The sequence below is a fragment of the Leucopleurus acutus genome (genome assembly GCF_964270905.1).
Source record: "Leucopleurus acutus genome assembly, chromosome: 15".
NCBI classification, from domain to species: Eukaryota; Metazoa; Chordata; class Mammalia; order Artiodactyla; family Delphinidae; genus Leucopleurus; species Leucopleurus acutus.
The window spans coordinates 30,444,929-30,469,874 of NC_139157.1; the positions used below are offsets into that span (position 1 = coordinate 30,444,929).

Genomic DNA, 24,946 nt, shown 5'->3' on the forward strand with positions numbered 1-24,946 from the left:
AAGCAAGCTCCTGAACATTTAAGAAGATGAGTATGTGGCTATTGGTATAATTCAGGTAGGATGTGTAGGAGGTGTAGAGTAGGATGAATGCTGTGACTGGAAAGTAGCTTGAAGGATATTTTGAAGATGAGAAATATGAAATAGGATGAGCCACATTGCTTTGGCATATTCTAAATATTCAGTGTTCTCATGGAAAAAAATCGGCTTTCAAATGTGTTATAGAACCAGAGACGCAGCCATTAGCTAATATTTGGGGAACTCTTTTTTTTTTTTTTTTCAGAAGTCTTCATTAACAAAGCTTCTAACTTTATCCAGATTTGGGTGCTTATCTCAGTTTGCATTGTTTGTCTAAAGAGAGGGAAGAAACAAATGAAGGGTAACTGAAGAAAATAATTGTCATTGATAATTACTGTCGGCATCAAACCCATTTTTATTTCAACTGAGCATTGCTTGCATTTATTTCAAGCAAATCTGTTAGTCTGGTAGTTTGTGATGTTTCAAGAGCTGCAGCTTCATTTTGAGTTTGGCCTTTACCATTGTGTTGTCTTCATGCTTAGGCTGTTTTCCCTCATGGTAGGGAAATGGCAGCCTCAATTCCTGATGTAACACTTTCTCTTTCACATCTTGAGGAAGGGAGAGGACAGCTCTTCTGTCAGCCACCATGGAAAAGTCCCTGTGATTTGACCAATTTAAGTTCATGTCAAGGATGGGATCACATAAATGGGTTTAGGCCACTCAGGGGAAGTAGGAATCATTCTTAGCCCAATGGTGTAGTTAAGCAGTTCAGGATTCTGGTAGGAAAATCAGTGCTGGAAGGCAACCAAAAATGATCATTCTCTGGCCTTTGCTTCTCTACCGTTCTAGAATATGAGCCATATGACTGTCAGATTCATGTACGATGCATCTTTGTTTCCCCCCTTGGCACCTAACAAAGAGCAAACAGTAGAGTAGATATAGGTGTGTGGGGGGGGGTTGTTGGTTTTTTTTGTTGTTTTTTAGTTGATTAGTTGAGTGCGTGAATGGAGGGCATTTAAGAGAAAAGATTTTCAGAGCAAAATGATAAGGAACATTTATATTCAAAATTATACATCAACACACATAAGTGTCAGTGTAGCTAAGTTTCTTTTGGAGAAAGGAGGGTGGTCGTAATTCAGAAAAAGATCTCTGTCAAGAAAATACGGCTCAGTCTTATGTCTACAAATTTGAAACTCAAATCCTAAATAAATTGACAAGGCACATATAAATTTGTATTTCATATGATGACATATTTTGCAATAAAACATTTGACCATGGTGATATTTTTTTGATTGAATATTTATAACATAAAGCCTTAAAATTTGATTTTGAAATACTGGCGTTTGTGAATAAATTATTTGCATAGTTTTGCTTGTTATCTATGTGGGCACAGTGTTAAAAATGTATTTAAAAACCCAGAACCCAATTTATAATAATACATCACTTTTTGAGCACCTACAAGGTGTCTGTTGCTTTATAGGTACCAGCCATTTGATTCTCAAGTAATCTTGTGAGTAACTCTCATTATCACTGATTTCCTGATAAAGAAACTGAGATAGAGAAACAGAGCAACGAGGAAACAGAGATAGAAAGTCACGTAATTATCAATTCTTTTTTTTGTGGTGGGAATAATTAAAATCTAGTCTTTAACAAGTTTGATGCAATTATATTACGGTGTATAAATGTATCAAATCAGCATGTTGTACACCTTAAATTTACACAATGTTATATGTCAAATATATTTCAAGGAAAATAAATAAATATGAAAGTAATGGAGCAAGATTCAAACCCAAGAAAATGTGGTCCAAAAATGCTCTTCCATTATGCTACTTGCTTTAGGTTGGGTTCCCAGATTCAGTCCTTTAAGACAAGGTTTTATGTACAAGGATTGATTAAGGAAGTACCAGGAGAAAACAGTAGGGGGCAGAGTAAGGCTAGGGAAAGGGAAGAAGCCAAGCAAGTGTGTGACTGCTTTGTAGTTCCAGGTTTAATTTAATCCCATTGTCTTAGCCCGTTTGGTCTCCTCTAACAGAATACCATAGACTAGGCGGCTTCTAAACAACAGAAATTTATTTCTCACAGTTCTGGAGGCTGGGAAGGCCAAGATCAAGGTGCTGGCAGCTTTGCTATCTGACGAGAACCTTTTCCTCAGAGATAGCTGTCTTTTCACTGTGACCTCACATGGAAGAAGGGGCAAGGGAGCTCTCTGGGGTCTCTTATAAGGGCACTAATCCCATTCATGAGGATCTGCCCTCATGACCTGATCACTTCCAAAGGTCTCACATGTAATACCATCAGCTTGGGGGTTAGGATTTTAATATATCCATCTGGGGGGGCAGGGGCACCAATATTCAGTCCATAGCACCCATGAAGAATATAAAGTGTGTTTAGAGTTGTCCTATTTAACACAAGATTACCAGACATTCATATTCTCTTACCTTTCACCTTCCCTAGAGGAATGTACATTTTCTGGTATTTCTTGCTGTTTGCAAAGTGAATCCAGAATCATGCCTCTGGTGCCTAGAAATTAGGCACCAGAACCTGGGTGATGGGTACCCAGTAAAGGCTACAGGGAACTGAAGTGATCTTGGTGGAGTAGACGCTGCCCCATCTACTACCCTGCCAGTAAAGAGGCCAATACATCAGTGTGGTGGTTAGGAACACGGACTCCCAGTCCAGGCCGCCGGAGGTCAAACCAGGGCTCTGACACTTGGGCAAGTTTCTTAACTTATATGTGTTTTACTTTCCATTTCTATAAAATGTGTGTGAAAATTCTATTACCTAAGCTCATCAGGTTGTTTTGAGGATTAATGAATGTAATATTTATGTTTATATGTCTAGTCTGTATATAGACTAGAGCCTTAGAGCCTGATGGAAAGTAAGAACTAGTGTGATGGGACTTGCTCAAGGTCATGTCGCACAGCCGGTTAGTGGCACAGCAGGAAGTGAACTTGGTCTCCAAACCTCCAGGTCATTCCACTACTCCTTGCTGGCCATATAGGTGTTAATTTAAATTTTCTTAGAGTAGGTAGGTGATCTCTAGCTTATGAAATATCTCAGTTAACCAAAAAATAATATATAAATATAGGGCCAGAAGCTATCTTAGAGTTCATGAATAGTCTATTAAAAATTCAAAAAACAGTACATACACTGAGCATGCTGTTATGAACTTTCTTAAAGGTAATTTTCTGTTTTTTTTTTTAATATGCTTGAAGTGTTTGGCAAAAGTACCTCATTCATTCACATGCAGAAATTAATGACTGTAAATCATAATGTTTTACCTTTCTCAAGGGCATTTGCATGTTCACCAAGTAAAACAGCCTTAGTACTAAGTGCCTATGTGGAATTTCAGAAATCAATAAGCAAGGGAGAGAGACATTTATGTGTGTTAGAGGGGGTGATTTTTTTCCCCCATATTGCCTATTAAGGGCATTTTATTGAAGTAACTTTGTTACTAACTTAGCCAGATCCAGTTAAGAATAATAATTAAGATAAAAGAGTAAAACAAAAGCAAGGCATTTTTATATGGCAAGTTTCCTAAGAGAAGAAAAGATATTTTCAGATAGCACATACATAAATGCACACACATATTGATAAGCTGATGATATATAGCTGTGTGGTTATCAATCAGGGCTCTTGGTTGCAAGTAACAGAAACCCAACTTGAACTAGCTGAGGAAATAGAAAGGAAGGTACTGATTCATGAAATAAGAGGAAAGGTTGAATAAGTAAGCCACAGAATGGCAGAGATGCAGCTGGTCTCAGGAACAGCCTAAGTTAGGTATTCGAAGACTGTCTTGGCTTTGGCACTTTTCTGTGTGCTGACTTTATTGTATCTCACCACATGCTGGCTTCTTCCACAATCCACAATCTCCACAATCTTCCACAATCTCCACCTTCTAGAGATTATCTAGATCTAGAGATCTAGATAATTACATAATAAATGACCAGTGGGTTCTTTTTCATAGTTTGAAAATCCCCAGAAAGGATGGATGCGTTGGGCACCCATCCCTGAACTGGTCAGTTGTGGCTGCACGGGCATGGTCATGCATGAAGATGGTAGTTCCTAGGAGAATTCAGGATTGCAGTACGGAGTGAATTATTTCCCAGCGATCTCCTTTCCCTCGGTTTTTCCCTTTTCTTCATTTCTTTTAGTCATCTCCATCTGATTTGAACATGATTTCCTGGGCTTTAGCTGTCAAGTCCATTCAAGCTGTGACCTCTTGATGCTATATCAATAAGTCGGGTTTTGCTTTGAACCCTGAACTTTTTCAGAGTGGATTACCTGTGGGACAGTGATATCTTTCTCTTGCTCAATTTGGGTGCCTCTTAAAAGTCAGATATATTGTCATTCTCAAAGAGTTCTCCCCATCAGGGATGAAGATAAAGAAGGAGAAAGGGAGAGAGGGAAGCAAATAGTCACATGACCTTATAATCATCTATCTATACTACTAGTTCTGGCTGAAATGTTCTCATAGGCTGCATCACTTTACGAGCCAGGTGCCCTTTGGATAACCTTTGTCAGAGCTGGTTTACCTGCTATTACATGGACAGCAACCTGTGCTTCAGGTGCGTATGTAAAGAGGGATGCCAGGAACAAGAACGGGCAGGAAGAAAAGTGGTGATGGGGATTTACAAAATTTCCAGCTCATTACAGATTCCACCCATCACCTCTTTCCTTTTGTTTTAATTTTTAATTTATTAGACTGCAAGTTGGTTTTGGAGAGCTATGTTCCACTCATGTTCCATCAAGTCACATCTTAAATGGGTAGACTTGGAAGAATAAGTATAGGAAAATTGCTCATAAGAGCTCTAATCACCTCCTGTTTTTCTCACTGAGCTCAGTATACTTAGACCAGTCAAGAAGGGCATTTTAACCCCCTCATTTTACCCGCCAAAAATAAAAACAAAAGTAAGATAACACATATATTTAGTTATAGATAATTAATCTTATTTGTTTTTACTTTTTACACTTTTTATTTTGAAATAATATCAGACTTACAAAAAGAGTTGTAAAAATAGTAGAGTTCCCTAAATGCTAGCATCTTACATTTACTTAGTTTGATTATCATAACCAGGAAATTACCCTTGATACAATATTATTAACTAATCTACAGATCTATTCAAATAGGAGGAAACAATGTATATTTGTGATAAGTTCACATCACAAACAAATGCAGAGCTAACCATGGCCTAGGTACAGGTGTAAAAATCTGAGAATTGTTAGTTTTTTATTTAAAAAAATTGAGATGGGGGGCTGTATTAGATTCCTAGAGCTTCCATAATAAATGACCACAAGCTGGGTAACTTGAAACAGCAGAAATTGATTCTCTCAGAGCTCTGGCAGCCGGAAGTCCAAAATCAAGGTGTTGACCGGGCCATGCTTTCTCAGAAGGCTCTAAGGGAGAAACCTTCCTTGGCCTTTCCAGCTTCTGCTGCTTTCTGGGGTTACTTGGCTTGTGGCAACTTGACTTCAGTCTCTGCCTCTGTCTTCACGTGGCCATCTCCGTGTGTGTGTGTGTGTGTGTGTGTGTGTGTGTGTGTGTGTGTGTGAGAGAGAGAGAGAGAGAGTCTGAATCTCCTTCTCCTCTCTCTTCTATTAAGAACTAGTCATTGGATTTAGGACCCATCCTAAGCCAGTGGAAACTCATCTTAACTAATTCCATCTGCAAAGACCCCATTTCCAAACAAGGTTACATTCTGAGGTTCCAGGTGGACATGAATTTTGGAGGAACATTGCTCAACCCAGTGTAGGGGAATTAAGCAAAAAATAGGTTTCTTTCTGCAAGTGTTAGTACTAAGGTAATTGATATTTGAAAGTTGAGAAAACATGGTTACATTCAGGCTACCTTTTTTAAAAAAATAAATATATTTATTTTATTTATTTATTTTGGCTGTGTTGGGTCTTCGTTGCTGTGCGCCGGCTCTCTCTAGTTGTGGCGAGCAGGGGCTACTCTTTGTTGTGGTGTGCGGGCTTCTTATTGCAGTGGTTTCTCTCGTTGCGGAGCATGGGCTCTACGCACATGGGCTTCAGATGTTGTGGCATGTGGGCTCCAGTAGTTGTGGCACGTGGGCTCAGTAGTTGTGGCTCGCGGGCTCTACAGCGCAGGCTCGGTAGTTGTGGCGCACAGGCTTTGTTTCTCCTTGGCATCAGGTTACCTTTTAAAGGTAGCACTCACTGGACTTGTTGATCGACTGCATCTCTGGGAGATGGTGAGGGAAGTGGGATGCAGCATAAGTCACTGGAGTTGAGATGGTCGGGAAGTTAGGAGGCATTGCATTCGATGACTCAGCCTCCTTAATGTTGGCTTCATGAAAAAGGGAGTAGCCACTTCATTTCCATTCAATAAGTAGTTATTAAGCAGTCTGGGTGTTGCAGGGACTTTGCTTTGACCTGACTAAAGAGGTCAAGAAAAGATGGGGTCATGAGAAACAGTATAAATATCTGGGGCTTTTCAATGTCTAGGTCATTTTACCATCGATGTTAATTTTCATCTTTGTCTTGCCTATGCTTAGCAGCTTTTATTTCTTCTTCTTCTCTTTTTTACTGCTAAGTCCTCTCAAGAGTATCCCAAAGTTCCAGTTTCTTGAACTAACTGGAGGGGTTGTTTTACCTGCTAAAATCCTTCAGGTTGAAGACTTCCCTCTCTTTTTCATCTGCGTTTTTGCTCTCCGGCTGTGTTTTAGTTTGCACCCATGCTAACAGATAACCCGCGGCTGCCAGGCCATCCTTCCCTGGCTTCTGTTGCATACGAAGGTGGGCGTACCGGCCTACCATCTGCTCTAGGTCTGTAAATTCCAGCTATGTGCAAGAAGACAGTAATCAGTCACACAGTTTAATATGTCATGAGGTGGGTGTCATCGCCACCCACTTCCACAGGCACTTTTAAAAAATATTTCTTTTTATTTATTTCTTCTGCTGGCATATAGCCAACTAAAAGCAAAATTCAATTAAATGTTCATGACAGTCTCAGGAATGCCAGTTTATTTATATTTGTGTACTTTATCTTGCCATGACCTTCTGTGACAATTTCTAACATTGTAATACTTTTCTGAATAGAGGCAACTTTTGGCATTCCCATTTTGATTGTGATAATAATGTGACACCTATGAAGTAGTAATCAAAATAGGAAATCCTTTGTAAGTGCTGCCCCTTATAGCACTGATAGACAAATAAGCCTTACAGCCTTAGTTGTCTCGGAAATATTTAAATACAAAAGTATAGCACTCCACCGTTGTTTCAAACAAGGCAGTGATGCAAAAGGAAAATTCTTTCCTGTGGACTGTTACCAAGAGCACGGGAAAGAGTAGTGTTGATGTTTGCATTCAGCCAACAAGCAGTGTGAGTCATGGACCCCTGGTGCATCTCACTCTCCTTCCTCAGATGTATTCACTGGTCTCTGCCTCAGCCTTACTTGGGAGAAAAGAAGGATATCACAACAGGGTATAAAACTCAAGTGCTATGACTGCTTCAGGTGTTCGTGGAACAGGTTGCGGCAGCAGAAGATAACGTGCAGCCGTCATCTGGTGATTGGTAGCCATGCACTGGCGTCCCTAGGCTCTTAAGCATGACAGGAAGCTTTGTGGGAAATTCTCTCCTGTGCTGGGCACCATAAGCCAATGGCCCTGTCCCGTTCTCATCAAGGAGCTCACGTTCCCTGGAACTTGGACCCTGCACTGTCGGGTTATTCCCATCCGTGGGGATATTCTTGGTGTCTCACTTAATTATCCCCCATGGTCAACTTAAAATTCTCTATCAAGAAATTTTCCTCTTTTCAGGAGTTTGCTGACTCGTATTTTTCCTCCGTCCGTGGCCTCTTCATTCAGTAGTTATCCTTATGTATCATTCTCAGGTACTTCTCTTTCTTTGTCTCTTTCGTCTCACAGTAGAAAAAAAATTCTTTTTTTCCAAGGGCTTCACTTCTTCCAGGGCTTCCTATATTTTCTTATGATCAGTACCTAGGTTTGCCTGCAGTAAGTTTCCTTCTTGTTTTATGAGTGTATTTTTCTTAGGAAATCCTCATTTTCTAGGCTGTACTATCCATTTGTAACCTGGGGCTTGGATTGCAATTTAATTCTCCTTAAAGCCTTCACTGAGTTTTGAGGAGAGACCTTGTTATTTGCTCTCCTTAGGCGAGAGCACAGTTAGAGGTCACAGTTTGTCTCCTCTCCCTAGAGGCTAAGGGTACTTGGACTGGGTGGCAAGGAGGGCAGGAGACTCCCCAGGCATGACGCTCCCTCCCAGTCTGGCACTGCTCCCCTGATGGCAGTACTGCATGGGGATTTTCATAGTGGCTCTGAAAGCACCTCCTGGCATTGACATCTGCCTGACAGCTGTCGGCAACTTGCCTTATGTGAAACCCTTCATCTGCCCGCTCACTGGGAGCAACCTCCAAGGTCATTGGTGCATCTCCAACGTATCTTCCTTCAACAACGTGTTGCAGCAGAAGAGTACTGACCTTGGGGTCAGACCAGCCTAGTTTCAAATCCCCATCCACCACTTCCTAGCCATGGTACTTTGAACTTGCTGCCTAAACCTCTGAGTCTTAGTTTTCTCATCTGCAAAATGGAGACAATAACATTTACCTTGTAGATTTGTTATAAATAGTAAATGAAATATGTGAAATGACTCAATAGTGACTGGTAGTTAGTAGGTGCTAAATAAAAGACAGATGTTACTGTTATTGTTCCTAGAATGCATTGTTAGCTTGGCAACTTGGTGTTGGCTTCAGCACTTCCTTTATACATAAAAAAGGCACTTATTCTTAAAGAGTTTTTTTTTAAGAAGTTTATTTGAAGCTCCTCTAAGACAGGTACCACCCAGCCTCACATACTCTGCCCCCACCCTCTCTTAGCGCCCTCTTGCTGTGCCATTATGAAGGCCTCTAGTTTATGTAGCTGCCTTGGCAACAGCCAACCCTCATTTGCCCTAAGGGCTCCTATCCAGGACCTACCTTGTAGAGCTCAGTACAACCTATAGGTTCTGCCTGAACTTAGAAGGCACATAACAAAACTCTCACATGTGCCTGAATATTTTACTATGGACATGTTAGCAGTTTCCTGTCCCCCTTGGAGTACTGAGGTGCCCAAATAAGTACTCGCAAAAAAGCTCAAACTAAATGTGCAAACTACAATCTCGTAGAAATCCTGGGCTGTCCTTCTGTGTACTTGTTATATATTACGCAATCATGCCTGAACAATAACTGTCATTTTCAAGCAAAATAGAAAATAGTTTCTGTCTTCAGGGCACACAATCCTCTAGAGATGAGGCGAGTGCAAACACAACCATGTGCAGCGTCATTTTCTGTGAATGTGATGTTAAAAATGTACGTGTGGGTTAGGTGTGGCAGGACTCTATGCAACACAAAAGAAAAGCTGGATTTAAAAACTTGAACCTCTGACTGCCCATTGAGATCTCTACTCACTGCCTACTGCTTCTCTCTTTGGCTGCTGAGGTTTTCATATATATATATAAACATATATATATATAAACATATATAGAGAGACATATATATACATATATATAAACATATATATGTATAAACATATATATATAAACATATATAGAGAGACATATATATACATATATAAACATATATATAAACATATATATGTATAAACATATATATAAACATATATATATGTACACACATATATATAAAGAAAACTAGAAAATCAAAATGGAGAGACTTAGGAGAAAATAGCTGAAAACACTTCACCTTTATGACTGTCTAAAGCAAGGATTTTAAAATGAATTTTTTGCATTTGAGTAGTTAGGGCTAAAAGCACAAATGTGGATGAGCTCTAAGACAGCTAAACTCTTGGAAATTTAGGAACACACCAGGCCTTCTTTGGCAGATGAACAGAAGGTTCAAAGAACCCTGTAACTAATGGCAACACCTATAGCCCAGCTAAGCTAAGTACAGGGCTCGTCCACTTCCTCTGGATATAAGGCTCTTTGGGTTGTTAGACCCAATGAGCTTTTAGCTCATTCTGGGCTCCTGGACAATGTTCTGAAGGGACTTACAGAAGGGACAATGGAAGGAGCATAGTCACCTAAATCACGCTTTCAGGACCAACTTTACCACTCATTCTATTTTCACCAGTTTTCGTCTTCTAATTTCAGCAGTGTCACAGGAGTGCATCGCTACAGTGACTTTTTCTCTCCTAAGTTCTAATGGTAAAATTCTTGTTAGCATTTGATTTTAATCACTAAAATAAAAATATCCTTTATTGAGCCCTCCTTTGTGCCTAGCACTATGCTCTGTACCATATAGATAGATGATAGATGATAGAAAGATAGATAGATAGGTGATACATGATCTATTACTGCCAGTAGGGTTGGGTAAAGATAAGGTGGTAGAGAGGTGGTAGAGAGGGAGACTGAAGGCGTTTATGCCTGTGTGATTTTTTTTTTCTATGTGAAAAAGAGAGAGACAGAGAGACAGAGACAGAGAGATGGAGAGAGAGACAGAGAGAGACAGAGAGTGGCCAGGGCAAAGTAAAACCTGGAAGAGAGCAAGCAAGTTTTGAAACAGCTGCTATGCAGAATGTTAAGGGAAACAACAGTGAGTTAAAAAAGCAAACAACAGATTAGTAAAGTCCTAGGATTCTTGGAGGAGTAAATGGTTATCGCATCTTTGCTGTTGCCATTGTCTTTGCCACTGCCATCACTGTCAGCACCATCATCATCATCACTGTCATCGTCTCCAGAACAAATTATGCTGCAGCCACATAACCATTACGTAGATGAGAAAACGATTCCTTTGAAAAACTGATAATCATTTATGCTCATTTCATGCTTATCGTAGGGTGTTGTGGGGTGTTTTTATTCATTGCATTCACCTGTGCTTGCTTAGGTTAAGCCCGTGATACAGAGAGGCCACGAGAGTCTGGTCCATCACATCCTGCTCTACCAGTGCAGCAGCAACTTCAGCGACAGCGTCCTAGACCACGGCCACGAGTGCTACCACCCTAACATGCCCGATGCCTTCCTCACGTGCGAGACTGTCATTTTTGCGTGGGCCATTGGTGGAGAGGTGGGCCAATGATTACTGAGATGTAACGAAGTTAATTGATCATTTTTCCCCCTACGAGTCTAACACTTACATGTAAAACTCTATATACTTTTTTTTTAAGGTATTTATTTATTTTTGGCTGCGTTGGGTCTTCATTGCTGTGTGTGGGCTTTCTCTGGTTGCTGCGAGCGGGGGGCTACTCTTCATTGCAGTGCACGGGCTTTCTCATTGCGGTGGCTTCTCTTGTCGCGGAGCATGGGCTCTAGGTGCCCGGGCTTCATTAGTTGTGGCACGTGGGCTCAGTAGTTGTGGCTCACGGGCTCTAGAGCGCAGGCTCAGTAGTTGTGGTGCACGGGCTTAGTTGCTCCGTGGCATGTGGGATCTTCCCGGACCAGGGCTCGAACCCGTGTCCACTGCATTAGCAGGCGGATTCTTAACCACTGCGCCACCAGGGAGGCCCTATATGGTATTTTTGATATGAGGGTGGTTTATTTTTCTTTCCATAGGAAGTAATTCTTTCCTTAAGCCATTTTATTTCATCAACTATAGATGAATGGAGTTGAAAAACGTTGAAATATCGTTGAGAATGGCTGGCTTTTGGGTGGAACAGAGCTCTGAGGGACTTTCACAGGACAGTATGTCATGGAATTTTGCTTGTTTAGGGTTTTTCCTATCCACCTCATGTTGGATTATCCCTCGGTACTCCGTTAGACCCTCATTATGTGCTCCTGGAAGTCCATTACGACAATCCAACATATAAGGAAGGTGAGTGTATTTTTTATACATTCTACCTATGATTTTAAAAGTTTTGTAACTTTTTATTTTAACGGAGTTAAACAGACTTAAAATAAAATAGCATCCAGTGGTAGAAAGAATTAACCTATACATTTGTCATCCAGTTAGGATACTTTTATTAGAATGAAAAAGGGCACTATTAGTAGTTACACTGGGACAACAGTCATTAACCAGCGATGAACCAGGCAAATGGGCACATGTGATCACTAATTTTAAAAAGCAATTTGCATATTACTTACCAGGAAGTAGAATAATAGACTTTTCCCTTTATGATGTAAATTAGTCCCAAATACATGGTGCTTACAAAATATTTTCTTTCTAAAAGCATATATAAAAAACTATCATTCATCACACTAGAAAATATTAAGCATTTTGTTGTGTGATAGGCAAACCATAAATATACTCAAAAATATTTATGCAGTGACACTGTGTAATATGATGTTGAAATGAAGAGAGGTAAGTATTTACACCTGAATTTACTATGTAATATTCCAAAGCCAAAAAATTGAAGGATTTAATATGAAATTATCAACAGAAGAAACTTAAAGTTATTATTTTACACTGATTTGTGCAATTTTTCAGCAAATACTGAGCACCAGTGATGTGCTGGGTCTGTGTTTAACAACATAATGTCCCCACCCTCATGGACATTATAGTGTAGAGGAAAAGAGAAACAATAAAATAATCACAACAATTAATACAAAATTATATATATGTTAATTGATCCAAAGGTCAGTTCGGTAGTCACAGGTAGGTAAGTCACCACTGCAGAGAAGAAGCAATTAATTTTATAGTGGAACGGATTTATGAAGTGTTGGGGCTCATACCGTCCGTCCTTATGATAACTTATGTCACAGAAAGAGATGTGTCTTATTCATCTTTCCTCCCCACTGTGCCTGTTGTTGTGCTGTTCACATGATAGATTCTTAATAACTGTTTGTTGATCGAACGACTGATGAATTATTAAAAGACTGGTAATAAACTATAAAGAAAGTTAACCATTAATACTTTTCTCCATCACCAGGTGGTTTCTAGACCAAGGGGTTTTCACCTCTATGTAAATGTTACTGAACTTCACCTCAAAACAATATAAAATGAAACTCCTGTTGAGTTATTCTATATTCTAATGAATGACTTTAGAATTTTCGTTCTGTCTTCATGTTAGGTAATTGTGGAATATATCAGCTAGTCAACACAAATGTGTCTCCTGTGGTATGCTGTGTAAGTCAAGAATGGTTGCAGACCATATGGCGACTCGTCTTTTAATACCTCTTTGTGAAGCTGAATGTTGCCATCCATTAGTCTTTGCTTGTACTCCTTTCCCTTGTGAGATTTTTAAGAAAAGCCAATGAACCCATTTCAACTGAATCTGGAAAACTTTTTCTTTTTTAAGAACTTAAACTCACTTTTAATTATTCTTGTTTAAACGCTCGTTCCAGGCTTATTAGATAATTCTGGATTGAGGTTATTTCACACGACAGATATAAGGAAATACGACGCTGGGGTGATTGAGGCTGGCCTCTGGGTAAGCCTCTTCCACACAATCCCTCCAGGCCTGCCTGATTTCCGGTCTGAGGGTCACTGCACCCTGGAATGCCTGGAAGAGGTATGCTATGTCTGAGTTTATGAGCTGCTGTTTCCAGATTAATCTATGCTCTTAGAAACTATGTTTGGAAAATTCCAAGTTAGTTTATTATTAATCTTTTTCTTGTTGTCATGCTGTAAAACAATTATTTACAATTTTAGCAAGACCTTTATTGCTTTTTTAAATCTGGAAGACTACAGGTGTAGAATTCTAAAGACAGGAATAATTTTCAGGGTGTTTTCCTTCCCTTCCCCTCCTTTGATTGTTTCATAGTGGATACTTCGCTTTCTCTTTTACAATTTTGACCTTTGTTTGTGTAGTCCCCTTTTCCTTTCTCAACTTTATCTTTTATCCGTATTTGTTTTCTCCATGATTCATTTTCATTTTTTTCTCATTTTCTCTGATTTGTAGTTGCCTTCCCTTCTTTAACCAAAGAGCCAGAACAACTAATATAAAAATACATATTGGATAAGGGAAAACCATATATAAGTATTTCATAATGGCTGCTTCCATTTATAGTTCTTTTTCCTTGAATTAAAGTATTTCGACATGGTTAGTATTCCTTATGAATTATAGGATATTGTGGTTGTAGACAGTGTGGCAAACTGGTGGAGTGGAAAGATTGTGCTCTTCTGAGTTATTTAAGCCATTTAGACCATGAATTAAATTGCCATGACATCAACCACTAGCTGTTGGACCATGAGCATTTCATTTAATTTCACTCTCCCAGTTCAGTTTTCTTATCTGGAAAAGTGGGAATAGATTCTCCTTTTAAGAGTTTCAGTGTGCAAGCTACCAACATACTGGAATCTTTCTGCCAGGAGCTTTGACTGCTTTCTTACCTACTAAAAGAAGAAAGAAGAAAGATAATATTTAGAAGTGGTCCAGTTGGTCCTCAGCAAGCATTAGTTCCTTTTCTTTTCTCCCAGCCAGTATTGCTTCACAAAGATATCACTGCTAGGTATAAGTCAGGAAAAATCCAAATTCAAAATGTCTGGCAGCTCATGCATTCACTCAAATTGTGTAAGCGTTTCTTCTCAGTTGTCTCTACAAGTCTGTTTTAAGGTGAACTGTCTGAGCTTATTTGGGCTAATCAGGCCTCCCCTGTGTCCCCTGTAGGCTTTGGAAGTTGAAAAGCCAAGTGGCATCCACGTGTTTGCTGTTCTGCTCCACGCTCACCTGGCAGGCAGAGGCATCCGGCTGCGTCATTTTCGCAAAGGGGAGGAAATGAGATTACTCGCTTATGATGATGATTTTGACTTCAATTTCCAGGAGTTTCAGTACCTAAAGGAAGAACGAACAATCTTACCCGTATGATTGTTTTGTTCTTTTTCACTGAATGTCATCAAAGTCCTGAGACGTAGGTCTGCTGAGAATTAGCCAGGTTTCTACTGGTGAAATAACTCGCTCGTCCATATCCTCAAAGCCACCCACGTGGCTGTCGCACAAGCCACATGGAATGTGTTTGCTCTGTTTTCCCAAACTGAAACTCATTTTTCTTACTATTCCCAGGGGCAACTCAAGTTGTTGATTTACAAAGAAAATAAAAACTTGGGTTTTGTGCTGTAAGCATCATTTTTTTTTTTTTTTTTTACTTGACTCCCCAGTTAACGATCCTTTGGCTTGCAGTTCAGGTAACGGTAAGATCAGAAGTTTGCTTTCACCATAAGATAGTTTTTGGAAGTTTCATTTCAGTAAAAATGAATATAAGGTAATTCTTTCATTTGACAAAGATATTTGGACATAGCTAATTATTCCATTGTGTGTAATCCAGCTTGCAACAGTACTTGGGGTTCTAGTGGAAGGACACAGAAGAGGATTTTATGTTTTATAATAATGAAGAATTTAAAAAATTTTATGATGCTTCATTTTGTCAAATTTTTTGTTTAATGGCCAACAAGCTCAATAGTTATATAAATTCCTACCCTTATTCTCTTCTTAAAAGTCAGGTACTTATACTAGTTATGAAGTGAGAGTAATAGCAATATCTTTTCTACATGCAGAAATTCCCTGATACACCCTGAGAGTAGGAAGATGAAATTTGAGAAACAGTGATCTCAAGATTCTTAAGGACTACCCTCCATTTTATGGTGTTGTCTTGTCTTGGGACTCTCCACGCAGTTTTATTGGGTTATCTCAGAACTCCTTGTGACACATAAGTGGTGTGCCATAAGTAGGGTATAAATATGTTGAGCTACTGATCTCTGGGCTCTCTGAATATCTAGGCAGGGAGGACAAATCTGGGGGCCATTACCCAGAGCTCACTCCCTCTGATGAATAGCCTGTCCACTCACCTGACTGGGGAGCCATAAAGAATTATTTTCATTATGTACAGAACTGTTCAAAAGGTTGGAAAGTACGTGAAAAATAAATTACTAGTAATTTGCCTCATAAATCTGTTTTAAGAAAATGAATACCTAAGGACATTTAAAGAAAATAACGTAAATGAGGAGATAATCACAATAACTAGTATCTGTGGCTAACTTTTATGAAGTGTTTTATCTGTACTAAGAGCTAAATGTGTGCTCTGTCATGTAATCTCCCAACAGCTGTGCAAGATAAGTGCTATTTTTATCATTATTTTTTAGATGAACAAATTGTGCCCAGTTTAGTCATTTCCTTACCTAGGTCATGCAGCTAGAACATGGTGGAGTCTGGCTTGAACAAAGAGAGCCTTATTTGTTTCTTTGATTGCTTATTATATGAGCAAACCTAGAATTTAATAGATCAAAGGTCTTCTTATGAATCAAAGTACTTAATGCATGCATTCATATAGCAAATTAAACTGTTGGTCTACAAATGTATTAGATAAATAGAACAACATGAAACTCCAATCTGAAAGCTTCTACTTTTGTGTTTTAGGGAGATAATCTAATTACTGAGTGTCGCTACAACACAAAAGATAGAGCCCGGATGACTTGGGTAAGAAGAATTTTATTATTATTAAAAGTTATTTGTGGAGGAGGAGGAATAAACTTTGATCTTAGAAGAGAAATAAGTGAAAAGCATTCACATTTGGAAGCAAAATTCCTGAATGTCTTGAACATGAATCATCATAAAAGTAAAATCAGAGCTGTTTTAGCATTTTATCAGATTAACTAATGATACTTTGGTAATATTTGCAGTATAATTTAGTGACCCCTTCAGGAAAAGCTATCCTTAGTCTTTCAGTTTTTCCTCACCAAATATTATTATAAAGACCTGTGGTCACTAATGACCATGCGCGTGAGTCTGGACTTAGATGAATCGAGACTTCAAAAGGAAGAATAAATTCCATGACCTTAGCGCTTCTGACCCAAAGAGGAATCTGGTCCCAACAGATTTACTGGGGAGTTCTGCCACACACTCAAGAAATAAATCACTCATGCCTTCCTCGGTCTCTTCCAGGGAGCACAAAAAAAGGGGGAACACCTTCTACCAACTCATTTTAGGAAGTTAGCATAAGCTTAATACTGAAACTTGATATGGGCAGTACGAGAAAGGTCCACAACATGCACCAGAGGGAAGTAACTTTGACAAAGTACCGACAAACCAAATCCAGCATTATATAAAACTGTAACGTTAGGACTGATTTGGGCTTAACTAAGGAATGTAAAATTGGTTCAAATTAGAAAATACACTAATGCCATTATACATTAAGAGATCGAAGGAAAAAGACTTATGATCACTTCAATAGGGGCAGAAAAAGCATTCATAAAATTTGTCAGTCGTGGGGGGAATAAAGGACATTTAGCAAACTAGGAACAGGAGAGAATTACCTTAACCAGATAAACATTAGCTGTGAAAAATCTATAGCAAATATCAAACTAAGTGAAATGCTAGAAGTAATTCTTTAAAGTCAGGAAGAAGACAAGGATGTTTATTATCACTGGTTTTATTCAATATCGTAGTAGAAAAGAAAAAAATGAGATATAAAGATCAGAAAGGAAGAAGCGAAGAAATAAAACATTATTTACAGATATTGTAATTTTCCACATCAAAACCTCCCCCAAACTGATAAATCTAAAGTTAATTGTATTTTAGTGTACGATAAATTATCTCAAGAAAATTCAATTTAAGGCTATAAATCCTATAGAAATAAAATAACATTAGATGCGTTTGATCTCTATGGAGAAAATTATTAGTCATTATGTAAGACATTAAAGATCACCTAAAGAAATTAAGAGATACTGTGTTCATGGATAGAAAAGCTCAGTGAAACAAAGATAATCTTTCTTTTCCTTTTTCTTTTTTTTTCTTTTTAAATTGGTTTATAAATTTGATATAATTCCAGTAAAGAAAGATCAGAGAGATTTTATGATTTGGGGTTTTGGTGTCTAACTAAGAAATCTTCACCTAGCCAAAGATTTTCTCCTATTTCTTAAAAAAAAATTTCTAAAAATGTTACAGTTTTAGCTTTTACACGGAGCAAGTTGATTGTAAAATCTACATAAAAGAGCAAAGCGTTAAGAATTGGCAAGACACTATTAAAAAGAACAAGATGGGAAACAAGCTACTAGATTTGATGACGTATTTTAAAGCTATGGTGATTAATAGTGTGGTTTGGGTCCAGAGTTGGAAGAGTGGACCGGAATAGGGATCCTGGAAACAGACCTACAAACCCCCTGTATGGAAACTTGGTTTAAGATCGAAATGGCATTCAGATAAGTGGCAAAGGACGGACTTTTTCATTAAAGAATTACTGGCACAGTTGGGTATCCAGATGAAAAAATAAAATTACATCTTTATCTCCCACAATGCACAAAAAAATAATTTCTAGGTAGATTAAACATTAAAATGTGAAAAACAAAATATTAAAACCACTAGGAGAAATATATATAAATATAACTTTAGTACTTTGGGGTAAGAACTTACTAAACAGAACATAAAAAGTGCAAACTATAAATTAGAAGATTGATGAACTTGATTACCTTAACAGTTTTGGTTACCCAAAAAACACTATTAAGTGAAAAGATAAGTTCTAAACTGAAAAAAAAAAATTGCAATACACAAAGCATTAGTATCCAGCGTATAAAATAAATTCTATAAATCCATAACATAAGACAAACATACAATAGAAAAAAAGCAGAAGTGTGTCCCTCACTGGACATTGCCATCGGTGTCAAGGAATGACCCACTTAAAGTTATACTCTCTTCAGTGGGGCAGCCAGCAGCCAATGACTGGTTGATGTGAGAATACAAAAGCCCAATTCCCTTCCTACAATTTGGTATAACTCTGAATGGCCAGCCCAGCTCAGGAACAAATTAAATGTATTTACTGAGGTGTCAGCTGCACTGAGGAGATCAGCTTCTCCTTTTGCCCAATCCTGCATCAAGTGCAAAGCATTCTGTTTTGCAGTTTGTAAAATCATTGCATATTAACCACTACATTAATGTATAACTATGAACAACACTACTATGTTTTTCACCTTCACTTTTGAAAGATAGATGATTTGCTGGATACAGAATTTTTGATTAATTTCTTTTTCCCTGGAGCGCTTGAAAATGTGATTCCAATATTGTTTTATTACTTCCATCATTTATGATGAAATGTCAGTTGTTCACTGTATTACTGTTCCCCTATATGCAATGTATCGTTTTTCTTTGCCGCTTTCAAGATTTTCTCATTGTCTTTGGCTTTTAGCAATATGACTATGATGTGTCTAGGTATGGCTGTCTTCATAATTATCTTTGGCATTTATTGAGCTTCTTGGGTCTGTAAGTTAATGTTTTTCACTAAATTTGGGAGGATTTCCACCATTTTTTTCAAATATTTTTTTCTATTCTTTTTTTCTCTTCCCTCTCATTCTGGAATTCAAATTACATACATGGAACATTTAATATTATCTTACAGACCTCTGAGGTGTTTTCACTTTCTTTAGTCTTTTTTCCTCTGTTCTTTGGGTTGGGAAATTGCTATTGATTGATCTTCAAGTTCACAGCTTCCTTCCTCTGCCATGACAAGTTGCTCTCGAGCTCATCCTGTGAATTTTTAATTTAGTTATAGTACCTTTCAACTCTAGAATTTCTATTCGGTTCTTTTTTCTAATGTTTTCCTTTGTCTGATGTCATTCCTTATTTGTTCACTCATTTTTCACATATTTACCTTTAATTATTTGAACATCTTTCTTTAGCTCTTTAAATATATTTATGTCTGTTTTTAAGTCTTTACTGAATCCAGCATCCATGTCCTCTCACAATTTATTTCTACTAACTTTTTGTCCTGAATACAGATCATAGTTTCCTGTTTCTTTTCATGTTTAATAACTTTTGGTTGAAAATTGGACATTGTTGTAGCAACTCCAGATGCCGTTCTTCTTTTTAAATTAGTACCTAATTTACTACTTAGATTCAAACTGTGAACTGTGCCTCCCCTGTGGTATGCAGCTGCTGATGTTTATACACATAACAGCAAGATTATGGAAAACTCAGTGCAATCAGGCAAAGATTCCATCACACTGACCGATCGGTATCTTGTTACTGAACATCCTCTGAAATGTTCACTGTGGTGAGAAGTTTACATCACATACTCTGAACTTTGAGGACATTATTAAGTTATTTAAGAAAGGCAGCTTTTAAAGAGATGGAAATAATTTTATTAATTTTTAACTGTGCCACTATCTTTTGAAAAACCAAATTGGCCTTTAAGTGATGATTTTTCAGCTTTGAGGTTTATGACGTTTCAATACGGGAAGAAACTGCATAACATTTGCAGCTTGTGTTCTGTAAGTGTCAGAGTTGGTGGAACATATACATTTCTAAGTAAAGTATCTCCATTTTCAGGGAGGATTAAGCACCAGGAATGAAATGTGTCTCTCATACCTTCTTTATTACCCACGAATTAACCTGACTCGATGTGCGAGTATCCCAGACATTATGGAGCAACTTCAGTTCATTGGTGTTAAGGAGATCTACAGGCCAGTCACGTAAGTAGTACACGGATTTCATGGTAGGGGTAAGGATGGGCTTTATTTTCATAGTAGATTCATCACCATGGTATGGGATTCCTTAATGTGCTGTTCTATTTGATTATTTTCAATTGGGGAGTCCAAGGAACCTTCTTGCTTGTTATGTCCAGGGTCCTTGAGACTACTCTTAGGTTCAGTAGTTTTCTAGGAAGACCTAAAGGATTCAGCTTATAGTTGTACTCATGACTAATGTTTATTACAGTGAAAGAATATAAAGAAAAATGAACAAAAGGAAAAGGCACATGAGGTAAAGTCCACAGGAAACCAAATGCAAGCTTCCAAGAGACCTCTCCTAGTGGAGTCACACAGAGTGTGCTTAATTCCACCCACGTCAAATTATGACAACATATATGAAGTGTTGTCAACTGGAGAAGCTCATTAGAGACTCAGTGCTGAGAGTTTCTATTGGGGGCTGGTCACATAGGTGCCCTCTGCTTAGCAAATACCAAGATTCCAGACTCCCAGAAGGAAAGCAAGTGTTCAACATAAACAGCATCATTCGTACAGACAGTCTAGGTACAGTAAGTTACTCTTATCATTTGGAGAAAGTTTTATGTCCTATAGGAAATTGTTTGCTATTTAAGTTCCCTGATGCCAGCCAAAGGTCAGCCTTCCAAGCAGGTGTTCCTAAGGATGGCAGTCTCACGCCTTCTGTGTTAACTCTTTGTGCACAATTGCATATAATAGAAATGACTTAGGATAAAATTATAAACAAGAGAAATATCATTCTTGCTCCCTTGAGATTGTGTGCAAGAGTGGGGAAGAGGTAATAAGCAAATAAACAACATAATATAAAATTTCAGATATTAAAAGATGTTATGAAAATAATCAAGACAGTGAAGGAAGTGTATAGTTGTTCTCAGTAGGGTGGTGAGAGCTTCTCTTGGGAGGTGTCTTAGTCCATTTGGATTCATTACTGCCATAGACAGGGTAGCTTATAAACAACAGAAAATGTATCTGTCACTGTTCCAGAGGCTGAGAAGTCCAAGATCAAGATTCTGGCAGATTCAGCATCTGGTGAGGACCCACTTCCTCACAGACAGCCATCTTCTCACAGTGACCTCATGTGGCAGAGGGTCAAGGGAGCTTTCTCAAGCTGCTTCTATAAGGGCACTAATCCCATTTATGAGGACAGAGTCTCCCAAAGGCCCCACCTCCTAATAATGTCACCCTGGACATTAAGATTTCAACATGTGAATTTCGGAGGGTGGCGGAACACAGGTATTCAGACCATAGCAGGAGGTGATGTTTGAGCAGAGACCTCAGCGATCAGGAGCCGGTCAAAGAAAGATATGCAAGTATACTCTTCAGGGAGAAAAGCCAGTATAATGGATGTTGGGTATGAGGTTAGCATGTTCAAAGAACAGCAAGAAGGTGAGTTTGGCTGAAGCAGAGCGAAATTTGGCAGAGAGTAGGTGACGAGGTCTAAGAGCAAGTGGGACCATATAGTGTAGAACTTTTCAGGCAACATAAGGACTTTGGGTTTTAAGTGTGAAGAGAAGCTATTATAGGGTATAGGGTATTATGAATGTTAATTTAGCTACTGCATTGAGAAGGGACTCTAGGAGGGCAAGACTGGAAAGAATCATATCTACCTGGAGACTTGTGATTGTCCAGTTGAGAGGTGAGGGTGCCTTGGACCAGGATGGTGCCAATAGTGTTTATGAGAAATGGTTCCAATCAGGTTAGCTTTTGAAGGTAGCACTCTCTGGACTTGTCGATTGACTGCATCTCTGGGAGATGGTGAGGGAAAGAGAAGAGTAAAGGGAAAGTAAGGATATGTGAATGGTGCAGGGAAACATGTTTGAAGAAGAAATGGAGAACTATTATTAATTAATTATTATTATTAATATTAAGGTTGATGTAGAATAAAAGGGTTTTATCCATTCTTAGTAGTGCCACAAAGAATTAGGGTGGCTCGTAGAAATTTTGAAGTGTAGATTTTATTTTAATATAAGGAAGTATTTTCTAATGATTAGGATTTTCCAAAATGAAAAGGACTGATGTAATTCAGGAAAAGATACACATAGAGTTTTGAGGGGGTGTATTTAAGGAGAGCTTAAATAAACTCTTAATGAGGATGTGGTAAAATGCAGATCTGAAGGAGAATATAATTATGGTCTCCTTTTTTTTTTTTTTGTGGTACGCGGGCCTCTCACTGCTGTGGCCTCTCCCGTTGCGGAGCACAGGCTCCGGACGCGCAGGCTCAGCGGCCATGGCTCACGGGCCCAGCCGCTCCGCGGCATGTGGGATCTTCCCAGACCGGGGCACAAACCTGTGTCCCCTGCATCAGCAGGCGGACTCTCAACCACTGCGCCACCAGGGAAGCCCTGGTCTCCTTTTTGTCCCAAAACTTTATAGGGATTATAAATTAGGAACTAAAAACACTTTTATTTTTAAATTAAACCTGCTAGTCATAGATATGTTCTACTGAGTTCTTATCCAGACAACCGAATGACCACTAGACAATAAGTCTGTATCTACTAAAATACAACTAACAAAATGCTGGTGTAAATTAGGTTGTAGGTTATGAAGTATTTTCACATACATGAGTTCATTTAATTTATTTTCACACAATTCCAATAGGTAGAGCAGTATTTGCAATCCCAGTTTAGAGGATGAAATGGAAGCTATGAGATTAAAAATCTGTTCAACCTCATAGAGTACATACTAAATGGGGGACCTGGGGTTTGTATTGTGGTTGCTGATATATGTGCCTTTTTGTTCACAATCAATAACTACATTGCAAATAAGTAAATAAAATATCAATAAAAATCAAAACAGCACATAAAACATCATTCTAAAAACAATAGGATGTAGTCTTGTCTTTAAAATATTGAGATTATATTGTTTCTTACTAAGACTTAAGTAGTTTTTTTTTTCCTTTAGAATATTTTTAACGTATTGACTAGAAACTTTTCCTAATCAAGAGAATGTTGGAGTGAATGTTGGATGAACATTCAAAACCGTGTATTTACAAGATGAATGAAATGTGTTGTGTGGTCCAGTTATTTTCTTTTGTGTTCAACTTGTGTGAAGTCTCTGAAACACTCAGCTCCTGTGTCCCAACGAGCTCTGTCAGTGTCCGCACGTTTGGTCTCCTTCAGGAAATATTGAAGTTGGGGTTTTCATCACTTCTCAAGACAGGGAGGGTTGCTTCAAAGAACAAGGCCAGTTTTGAGATGTTATTGCCCACATAAAACCATTTAACTACATGGTTAAATATAGTTATTCTTCAAAAATATGAGTGAAAAAGAGCCTCTGTTATAGAATACATGTTTGGACTTTAAATCAGACTTTCAAGTCTAGTTCGTCATCACACTGACAAAAATATCATTAAAGGCCAAACCAACAAGGTTCTGGTGAAAAGATCAGAAAGAGAAACGGTTTGAGTGCTTTTTTTCTGTTTTGCTTATAAGAATATCGCTAATTTGGTTTTAGGACACAATACTAAACAGGAATATTATATAACATATAACCTAGAATCTCCTATTTTTGCTTTTAATATAAGGACTATTTCGGTGTCCAGTTTTTTTTTTAAACATTCTGTAGCAATTCTCGGATTAAAGGATGCATTGGCGGAAAGATAGAGACAAGTACATCCTGTCTCAGGAATGGTCTGTTTTGGGGGATGCAGTTTTTCTCTGCCTCCTACAGATCTGGCAAGGCTTAAGGAAAAACAAAAAACTCCCAAAGATCAGATAACAGAGTAGACAATGAGCTCAGATAAATTTGTATTCTCTGCTGCACCATACATCACCACTGTCTGTGTGGTTCCAGTGAGGTTTATGTGATGGAAAGTTCCTGCCTTATTTGTTCTATTTCTTAAAAAAACAAAATCAAGAGAGGTGTTTGTATTTTTCTTTGCAGGAAAAAAATGACTTTATGTTGATAAGGTGTAAAAGTCACACAGGCTTTATTATAGAGTTTAGGTAATGCGGAAAAAGGTTTTAAAAAAGAGGACGGGGCTTCCCTGGTGGCGCAGTGGTTGAGAATCCACCTGCCAGGGCAGGGGACAGGGGTTCGAGCCCTGGTCCGGGAAGATCCCACATGCTGCGGAGCAACTAAGCCCATGCACCACAACTACTGAGCCAGCACTCCAGAGCCCGCGAGCCACAACTAGTGAGCCCACATGCCACAACTACTGAAGCCCACGTGCCTAGAGCCCATGCTCCACAGCAACAGAAGCCACCGCAGTGAGAAACCTGCACACCTCAATGAAGAGTAGCCCTCACTCACCGCAACTAGAGAAAGCCCACGCACAGCAAAGACCCAACGCAGCCAAAAATAAATAAATTGAAAAAAAAAAGAGGACGAAAGCAATCACCCCAAATTCTGTTAGAAATAAGCAACACTAACATTAATGGAATGTCATTACAGACATTTTTCTATGTAGGTATTGATATGAAGATGAATAGAGTAGCATTAGAAAGATTATAATTTGTGCACTGCTTTAAACAAAAATATTAAAATTTAATTTTGTTTTAATTTATCAGAAGAAAAAGAAACTAAATCAAAATTGAATAACTGTTGAACAAATAAACATTGCTATTGTTTTTAACTACAAGAGATAATATTGTATAAAGG

General features: G+C 38.4%; 1 protein-coding gene across 1 annotated transcript in view; it reads left to right on the forward strand.

Annotated features, from left to right (window-relative positions):
• MOXD1 (monooxygenase DBH like 1) overlaps positions 1-24,946 on the forward strand; it is a gene marked incomplete at both ends in the record, with an annotated part of 81,527 nt that overhangs the window by 50,259 nt on the left and 6,322 nt on the right. The window contains 6 exons of the mRNA XM_082855994.1: positions 10,874-11,053; positions 11,695-11,797; positions 13,267-13,433; positions 14,532-14,723; positions 16,275-16,334; positions 20,175-20,317. Coding sequence (XP_082712120.1) covers positions 10,874-11,053; positions 11,695-11,797; positions 13,267-13,433; positions 14,532-14,723; positions 16,275-16,334; positions 20,175-20,317 — 845 coding nt within the window. The remainder of the gene's footprint in view (positions 1-10,873; positions 11,054-11,694; positions 11,798-13,266; positions 13,434-14,531; positions 14,724-16,274; positions 16,335-20,174; positions 20,318-24,946) is intronic.